At 37.0% G+C, this 10,394-nt stretch overlaps 1 protein-coding gene across 1 annotated transcript in view; it reads left to right on the top strand.

Annotated features, from left to right (window-relative positions):
• Positions 1 to 10,394, top strand: part of EML5 (EMAP like 5) — a 205,258-nt gene that overhangs the window by 38,960 nt on the left and 155,904 nt on the right. The window contains 1 exon segment of the mRNA XM_017895377.1: positions 7,711 to 7,870. Coding sequence (XP_017750866.1) covers positions 7,711 to 7,870 — 160 coding nt within the window.

The raw sequence follows: 10,394 nt of genomic DNA, 5'->3' as shown, positions 1-10,394 counted from the left end.
AGACTGGATTAAGAAAATGTGGCACATATACACCATGGAATACTATGCAGCCATAAAAAAGGATGAGTTTGTGTCCTTTGTAGGGACATGGATGCAGCTGGAAACCATCATTCTTAGCAAACTATCACAAGAACAGAAAACCAAACACCACATGTTCTCACTCGTAGGTGGGAACTGAACAATGAGATCACTTGGACTCGGGAAGGGGAACATCACACACTGGGGCCTATCATGGCGGGGGGAGGCGGGAGGGATTGCATTCGGAGTTATACCTGATGTAAATGACGAGTTGATGGGTGCTGATGAGTTGATGGGTGCAGCACACCAACATGGCACAAGTATACACCTGTAACAAACCTACACGTTATGCACATATACCCTAGAACTTAAAGTATAATAATAATAATAATAAATAATAGAGAAGGAGATAAATACAGTCACTCAGAAAAAAAAAAGTCAGGAAACACTGGATGCTGGAGGAGGATGTGGAGACATAGGGACACTTTTACACTGATAGGAGTGTAAGTTCAACCATTATGGAAGCTAGTGTGGTGATTCCTCAAGGATCTAGGACCGGAAATACCATTTGATCCAACGATCCCATTACTGGGTATATACCCAAAGGATTATAAATCAGTCTACTATAAGGACACATGCACACGTATGTTTATTGCAGCAGTGTTCACAATAGCAAAGACTTAGAACCAACCCAAATGCCCATCAGTGATAGACGGATTAAGGAAAATGTGGCACATATGAACCATGGAATACTATGCATCCATAAAAAAGGATGAGTTCATGTCCTCTGCAGGGACGTGGATGAAGCTGGAAACCATCCTTCTCAGCAAACTAACATAGGAACAGAAAAGCAAACACTGCATGTTCTCGCTTGTAAGTGGCAGTTGAACAATGAGAACATATAGGCACAGGGAGAAGGATATCATACACTGGGGCCTGTTGGGGGGTGGGGGTAAGGGGAAGGATAGCATTAGGAGATATACCTAATGTAGATGACAGGTTGATGAGTGCAGCAAACCACCAAGGCACATGTATACCTATGTAACAAACCTGCATGTTCTGTGCATGTATCTCAGAAATTAAAGTATAATAATAATAATAAAACAACATCCTGCTAGAAGTTCAAGCCAGTGCAATCAGACAAGAAGTAAAAAGAAAAGGCTTATAGAAAGAAAAGGAAGAAATAAATTGTCTCTATTCTTAGACAACGTAATTGCCTACATATAAAATTCCAAATAATTTATTTTTAAAAAACTCACACAAAAAATACTACTCCTAAAACTCAGTGAATTTATCAAGTTCGCAGGATACCAGGTCAATATACATAAATCAGTTATGTTTCTACTGACTAGCAATGAACAATTGGAAACTGAAATTTTACAGCAATACTGTCTACAAAAGCTCAAAAATATCTGTATAAGTTTTACAAAATCTATGCAAGGTCTGTGTTACATACTAAAAACTATAAAATGAGACAGAAAACAAAGAATACCTGAAAAATGGAGGGAGGGCATACTATGTTTATGGATTGGAAGACTCAATATAGTTAAGATGTCACTTCTCTTCAAAGTTCTTTACGGATTTAATGCAATTCTAATCATAATGCCAACAAGATATATAGGATATACAGCTGATTCTAAACTTTGTAGGAAAGTTGAAGTAATTAGAGTAGCCAAAGCAATTTGGAAAAAGAACAAAGGTAGAGGATCCACAATATCCAATTTTAAGCCTTATTATTTAAACTAATAAAGCTATACTCATGAAGGCAGTGTGGTATTGGTGAAAGGATAGATACATAGGTTAATGGTGTAAAATATAGGGTACAATTTGTGGAAAAGTAATATGGATATGGTCAATTGAGTTTTGACAAAAGTGCCTGGGGAATTCAAAGGAGAAAAGATAGTCTTTTCAATACATGGTGCTGAAAAGTTAGGAATCTTACATAAAGACAGAAAAAAAAAAAAAAAAAACCCCAAACAAACAAAAAGCCTATAATGTACATTGCATTTTATACAAAAATAGATTGTAACTTTAAATGTAAGACAAACCATAAAAGTTTTAGAAAATATCAGAGGAAATCTTTATTACATTTGGTTAAGCAAAAGCGTGGTCCATAAAACAAAAATCAATGAACTAGACTTCATAAAAATTAAAAAATGTTTGCTCTGTGAGAGAAACAGAGAATGCAAAGAAAAGCTACAGTCTGGGAGAAAATATTTGCAAGTCCCATGTTGGACAAAGGGACTTGTATTGAGAATATATGAAGTACTTTGAAAACTCAAAAATTTAAAGACAACCTAATGACTTGAACAGATCATTATAAGACCAATTGTCCATGTGAATGGTCATCAGAAATTCAAATTAAAAACATTGGCAACACCAAATATTAGTGGGAATGTAGAGCAACTGGAACTTTCTTACATTGCTGGTGGGAGTGTAACATGGTACAACTACTGTGGAAAACTGACAGCTTCTTATAAATCTAAACATGGACCCACCCTATCCTTTTTCTCTAACTTGACTTTGACTACCTCTGTTCTATTGCATGTAGATTTTGTAGTTAAACTGTGAGGACCTGCGTAGTTTTTCTCCCCAGACCTTTTTTTTTTTTTTTTTTAAGAGATGATGACTTGCCCTGTCACTCAGACTGGAATACAGTGGCATGATCACAGCTCACTGCAGCCTTGAACTTCTGGGCTCAGGTGATCTTCATGCCTCAGCCTTCTGAGTAACTGGGACTACAGGCATGTACCATCACACCTGGCTAGTTGTTTTATTTTTTTTGTAGATGTGGGGTCTTGCTGCATTGCCCAGGCTGATCTCAAACTCCTAGTCTCAAGCAATCCTCCTGTGTCAGCTTCCCAAAGCACTGAGTTTACAGGCACGAGCCACCACACTCAGCCTTCCTCCCCAGTTTTCAAGCTTGGGGAAATTTCCCTCACTTTACTTATAGTAAATATATGCCCTTTTTGAAGGTGAGAAAACAAGATGAAGATAAAGAATTTGCTGAGAAGCCTGTGAAGAGCAGAGACAGAATTTTGAACCCATGTCTGTCTAACCTCAAAGATTTTCTTTGCATAAATGCTTAAAATATGTATACAGACGGTAATGTCAGTATTTTTTTCACTTTTTAAAAACTGAGATGATTCACAAAATATAAAATTTACACTTTAAGTGCACAATTAGTGATTTTTAGTATAGTCACAAAGTTCTGCAACCATCACTTCTATCTAATTTCAGAATATTTATCACCCCTAAAAATTCCCAAGCTCATTAGCAGTCCTTATCCATTCTCCTCTCCTTCCAGCACCTGGCAATCACTAATCTACTTTCTTTAAGGATTTGCATATTCTGGACATTTCATAATGGATTAATGTGACATGTGGCCCTTATATATCTGTTTTCCTTCACTAAGCATAGTGTTTTCAAGGTTCATCCATGTTGTAGCATGTATCAGTACTTTATTCCTGTTGTCATTTTTATTGTATGGATACCACATTTTATTTATTCATGATTCAGTCAAACATTTGGATTGTTTCTACTTTTTGGCCATTTGTGAATAATGCTGCTGTGAACATTTAAGTACAAGTTTTGTGTGGACATATGTTTTCATTCCTTTTGGGAATACATCTAGGAGTAGAATTGCTGGATCATATGGTAACTTTGACCTTTTGAATAGCTACCAAGTGGTTTTCCAAATAGGCTGCATCATTTTACAATCCCATAATCAATGTTTAAGGGTTACACTTTTTCCACATCCTTGCCAATACTTCATATTTTCTGTCTTTTAACAAGTAGAAGTGGGCCAGGTGCAGTGGCTCATACCTGTAATTCCAGCATTTTGGGAGGCCAAGGCAGGTGGATCACTTGAGGTCAGGAGTTCGAGACCATCCTGGTCAACATTGTGAAACCTCGTCTTTACTGAAAATACAAAAAAGTTAGCTGGGTGTGGTGGAGCATGCCTGTAATCCCAGCTACTTGAGAGGCTGAGGCAGGAGAATTGCTTGAACCTGGGAGGCAGAAGTTGCAGTAAGCCAAGATTGCGTCGTTGCACTTCAGCCTGGGCAATGAGAGTGAAACTCTGTCTGAAAATGTGTATATATATATATATACACACACATATGCATATATGTGTGTATATGTGTGTGTGTATATATATATATATACACATATATACGCGTATATGTGTGTATATATGTGTGTATTTATAGAAGTGGACTGGGAGCAGTGGCTCATACCTGTAATCCCAACATTTTGAGAGCCTGAGGTGGGAGGATCTCTGAAGTCCAATAGTTTGAGACCAGTCTGGGCAACATAGGGAGACCCCATCTCTACAAAAAAAAAAAAAAAAAAAAAAAAAATTACCCAGGTGTGGTTGCACCCACCTGTAGTCTCAGCCAGTTGAGAGACCAAAGCAGGAGGATGAGTCTTGAGTCCGGGAGGTCGAGGCTGCAGTGAGTGGTGATCGTGTCACTGTACTCCAGCCTGGGTGACAAAGTGAGACCCTGTCTCAAATGAATAAATAGAAAGGGGAGAAAGAGAAAGGAAGAAAGCAGGAAAAGGAAGGAAGGAAAGAGGGAAAGAAAGAGAAAGAAAAAAGAAATGGTGTATTATTGTCATTTTGATTTGTTTTTCCTTACTGACTATTGATGTTGAGCATCTTTTATGTGCCTTTTGTATATCTTCCTTGGGGGAATGTCTGTTAAAATCCTTTATTTATTTGAAAAATTAGATTATTTGTAGTTTTATTGTTGATTTGTAGGAATTCTTTATATATTCCTAATACAAGTCCCTTATCAGATATGTGCTCTGCAAAGGTTTTCTCCCATTCTCTCGGTTGTGTTACTATGTTCTTGATAGTTGTCCTTTGAAGCATAAAAGTTTTTAATTTTGATTCAGTCCATTTTATCTGCTTTTTCTTTTGTCACTAATGCTTTGTGTTATATCTGAGAAACCACTGCTTCATTCACGATCAGTAAGATTTATGCCTATATTTTCTTCCAAGAGTTTTAACAATTATTTTAGCCTCTGATCCATTTTGAGTTGACATTTGTATATGGTTTGAGGTATGGGTCCAAATTTATTTTTTTGTATATGGATATATATTCAGGTGTCCCAGTGCTCTTTGTTGAAATGACCATTTTCTCCCCTATTGAGTTGTCTTGGCACCACCCTTGTTGAAATCAATTGACCACAAATGTATGGGTTTACTTCTGGACTCTCAAGTCTGTTTCATTGATCTGCATATCCTCATGCCAGTACCACACTGTCTTGATTACTGTAGTTTTGTAGTAAGTTTGTAAGTTTCAAAATTGGAAAGTATGATGATTCCAACTTTGTTCTTGTTTTTCAGGATAGTTTTGGTTATTCTGAGTCTTTCTGAATTTTAGAATCAGCTTGTCAGTTTCTTCAAGAAAGACAACTAGTATTTTGACAAGGATTGTGTTGACTCTATAGATCAATTTGAGAAGTATTGCCATCTTACAAATATTACATTCCTCTAAGCCCAGAAATGAGATATCTTTCCATTTATTTAGATCTTTTAAAATGTCCTTCAGTGGGTTTTGTAGTTATCAGTGTACAAAGCTTGTACTTTGTTTAATTTATTCCTAAATGTTTTATTCCTCTTGATGCTACTGTAAGTGGGATTATTTTCTTTAATTTTTTTATTGTTCTTTGCTAGTGTATAGAAATACAATAGATTTTTTATGTTGATCATATATCCTGCAACCTTACTGAATTCATATTAGCTCTTCTTTTTTTGTTGTTTCTTTGTGGATTCCTTAGGATTTTCTGTATATATGATCATGTCATTTGCCAGTAGAGATCTTTACTTTTACTTTTTGTTCCTTTTCCTGGCCTATTTTTCTTGGCTAGACTATCTAATACCAAGTTAAATGAGTGGCAAGAACTGACATCGTTGTTTTCTCCCTTTACTTAGTGGGATAGCTTTCAAGCTTTCATCATTAAATATGTTATTAGCTTCGGGTTTATGTAGATGTCCTTTGTCAGTTTGAGGAAGTTTCCTTCAGTTTCTAGTTATGTGTTTTTATGAAGGGATTGGGTTTTGTCAAATAATTTTTCTGTGTCTATTGAGATAAACATATATGGGAGTTTTTTTGACCTTTATTCTGTTAATATGCCATATTTGTTGATTTCATATGTTGAACCAACCTGGTATTCCCACTTATCTTCTCTCCCATTAATTACCCCTTTAGTATTCCCTGACTTGTTGAATATCACCCCAAACCATTCAAATACCCAAGCCAGAAACCCAAGAGTCATCTTAGCCCCCTCTCTTCCCCTCGTCCCCTGCATCCAGTTAATTTTGTCTTCTTTATTTACTTTAGAGACAGAATCTGGCCCAGAAGCCCAGGCTGGAATGCAGTGGTGCAGTCATAGCTCATTGCAGCCTTAAACTTCTGGGTTCAAGCAATCTTCTCACCTCAGCCTCCCAAGTAGCTGGGAATAGAGGTGTGTGCTGCTATGTCTGGCTCATTAAAAAAAATTTTTTTTTTTTGTAGAGACAATGGCTTGCTGTGTTTCCCAGGGTGGTCTTGAACTCCTGGCCTCAAGTGATCCTCCAGCCTGGACCTCTCAAAGCACTGGTATTATAGGCATGAGCCATTACACCCAGCCTTGATTCTGTTTTAATATCCTCCTAATTTTCCCCTTTTAGTTGATTCTCCACCCTGATGCCAGGAGTGATTTTCTTTTTCATCTCAAGGGCAAATCTGATATTCTGAATTGACATATAGAAAAAAATTATCAAATAGAATTTATATTTTCCCCACCTTCTGCTGATGTACATAAGCTATTACCACCTGCTAGGTCTTTGTCTTGTTTCTAGAGACTCATAGATTATTTTCTGTGAATTATGGGTGACCTTTCTGTTTCTTAAAATGGAATTTATAATTTAAGAATTAGTGTTATAGTAGCGGTGCTACTAAATGCTGTATTTAGATATTAAGATTTGGTCTAACTTTATCCAATGAAAGGAATAGTAAAATGGGAAAGAAGGCTTGAAAACAGGTCAATACTAAATGAGGAAAAGGCTACCAATTTGTTGCTGTGATCCAGTCACTCGCTTGTGATCCAGTCACTCGCTTGTGAGAGTTCTTTTCTTGAGAAGTATATTACAGGGATGATGAAGGGTATAATTAGCTTATCATTAACTGTTTATCACATATTCTATGAAGTAGTAACTGTTAGCATGGATTTTTATAGAAGCTATTTATTTTAAATTCAAATTACTGGCTGGGCATAGTGGCTCACACCTATTATCCCAGCACTTTGGGAGGCTGAGGTGGGCAGATCACTTGAGGTCAGGAGTTCAAGACTAGCCTGGCCAGTGTGGCGAAACCCCATCTCTACCAAAAATACAAAAATTAGCTGGGCATGGTGGCGGTTGCCTGTAATCCCAGCTACTCAGGAGGCTGAGATGAGAATTGCTTGAACTTGGCGGGATGGAGGTTGCAGTGAGCTGAGATCACACCGCTGCACTCCAGCCTAGCTGACAGAACAAGACGCTGTCTCAACAAAAATATTAATAACAAAAAAATCCAAATTGTCTAAAATGGATAAAGTCTAATGTTCACACTGGTATATATGTTTTACATCTACCAAATACATAAAATCTGTATAAGCAATTTTTAATAATACTACTTATTTGTTTATTTCCTTATTTTACAGCCTTGCATTGCACCCTGAACGAGTGTTGGTAGCAACAGGACAAGTTGGGAAAGAGCCTTATATTTGTATTTGGGATTCATACACTGTGCAGACCATATCAGTTTTAAAGGATGTTCATACACATGGTATAGCTTGCTTGGCGTTTGACTTAGATGGACAGGTATGTGACAGTTTTTCATTTTTTTTCTAAATTGTATGTTCAAGTATATTATAGAAAATGATTATACATCTATAAATATTTATTTGGACATTTGATGAAAAGTATTTGTTCAGAGGTGGAGGTGGGTAGGTGGGGTGGGTGGTTGATATATAACAATGTGGTTTTTATTTCATCATGTCAAGAACTTTCTCAACTGAATTAATTACTACCTTGAAAGCCAAAGTAATTTTGAGTCAGTGGAATATTACCTGGTTATTATAGAGATTTTTCTATATAACTCTTTTCCAGATAGGGTATTTTGATAGGACAGATGGATGTTATCTTAGGAAAATTAAGTTTCTTAGAAAGCTATATATATTTTAATTTTTTTATTTTTATTTTTAGAGACGGGGTCACACTCTGCTGCCCAGGCTGGAGTGCAGTGACATGATCATAGCTCACTGCAGCCTCGTGCTCTTGGGCTCAAGCAATCCTCTTGCCTCACCCTCCTGAGCAGCTAGGACTACAGGCACATACCATCATGCCTGGCTAATTTTTTTTTGGTAGAGATGGGATCTCATTGTGCTGCCCAGGCTGGTCTCAAACTTCTGGCCTCAAGCTATCCTCCAGTGTTGTTGACCTCCCAAAGTGCTGGAATTATAGGCTTGAGGTACTGCACCCAGCCTACATTTCGATTTTCAGTTACCTTAAAGGTTGTCTATTAAAATTATGTTTTTATTGAATATAATGGAACAATTCCTATGAGTTATTTTTTATACAAAATCAAAGTTCACAACAAAGGATATAATTATCACTCAACTGACTAATCAGTTTCTAAATTATCATCTACTTCTAGCCAATGATTTAAAAAAGTTAAACAAGCCAAGGGCTTTTTTTGTGGTGCTTTTATGGAAATCATTATACCTAAAATACTTTTAAAGTTACCAGTAAAAGTTGGATCTTGCAGATTGTTCATTTATAATCTTTAAAAGTTTTATGTTATAATTAGACTTTAAAATCATTTTAAATTTTAGAACAATTTTAGTTATCTGCTTTTTAATTCATTAATTTTATAGATCTCAATTTTATAGAAACAAATTACAGTGTGTTCTATCCCCTTGAATATGATAACCAGTAGATGTTTTTCTATATTACTCTGAGGAATAGCTTCTTTGAGTAGCATAGGTTAATATGATTTTCTGGTAATGAGATGAGAGAGTTCCCTTGACGCCTTCGTAGGACTTGTAACGGGTGTGGCTCATTTACTTGGCTGCCCAGCTCAAACCCCTTGCAGGAGTGGGGCACACAGGTGAGAGGTTGCAGGAGAGCTGGGGTGAGTGCCTTTGGGTGCTGGCTTGCCTGTGGCAGCATCTAGTGGTTACCCACAACCTCTGGAGCCCCAGAGGGTGTGTGTTACAAACAGTACTCTTTTAACACTGGCATCTTAAGTGTTAAACAGCTCAGTGAAGAGTCAGTGTGACAGCCTTTTTGGGTTCCTGCACCCAGTGCATCCTGAATTCTTGTCCAGCGTCCAGGAAGAACCAAGTCACAAGAACAGATTGAAGGGTGGTGTATATGGAGGATTTTGTTGAGCAATGGAAGTGGCTCTCAGCGGGATGGGGAGCTGGAAAGGGGATGGAGTGGGAAGATAATCTTCTCCTGACCATCCCCGGCCAAACTCCTCTTGATGTGCAGACACTTCACTTCTCTCCTTCTCTGCAGTGCTGTTTTGCTCCTCTGCCAGTGGAGTTTGGGGTTTTTATGGGTACAGGGTTGGGGTTGTGGTGGGCCAGAGTGATTTTGGCAAAGGCAACATTCGGGCAGGAAAACAGGAATGCATGTTCTTATTTAGGGCCAGGGGTCCAGGCTTGAGGGTGGAACCCTTGCCAGGGACCCCACCCTCTTCTACCCAGTATTTCCCTGCCTCCTGTTCATATTAGTAAGAGATGACTTTCTGGTAATGGATCTATAAAGACTTAATTGGAATCTCTTATTTGGAAAAAAAAATGTGCTTCTAGGTTTATATCACCATATAGCAGTGTTTGGCAATTGCACAAACTAAATTCATGTCCCATTTTTGCTGTAATTTTTCAAGTCTTAATATACTGTTGGAATTTCATTTTCTTTTTTAGAGGAAATAATAATACTTATCTATTTCATAGGAACATGAAATGTTATAAAACAAACCTACAAAGTTATTTTTAAAAATCACTTAAGGTGTTATGAAATTCAAGCCATTTTAATTATAAGTGTCTATAACATTAAATATATATATTTTCTTCTTAGCTTTAAATTTACCCTTTCTAAATGTAGTATATTGCATTGCTGAGGAATTTATTTTATATATCCAAGGGGAAATCATGCCCATAGCTTTTACTAGTTGAAAGTGTTTAATTTCACTTATTTTGAGCAGCTTATAAGAAAAGTCTTGGGTACATGTATTTCATTATCACAGATCTTAATGAGAACATATTACTTAAAATTTTAAGTTCATGAAAGCATAATAGCTAAAGGTGTTGAGCATATACTAAGGACCAGGCATTAT

This window comes from Rhinopithecus bieti, unplaced genomic scaffold, assembly GCF_001698545.2.
Source record: "Rhinopithecus bieti isolate Rb0 unplaced genomic scaffold, ASM169854v2 scaffold_26710, whole genome shotgun sequence".
Taxonomy (NCBI): domain Eukaryota; kingdom Metazoa; phylum Chordata; class Mammalia; order Primates; family Cercopithecidae; genus Rhinopithecus; species Rhinopithecus bieti.
This window is presented reverse-complemented; position numbering and strand designations above follow the sequence as displayed.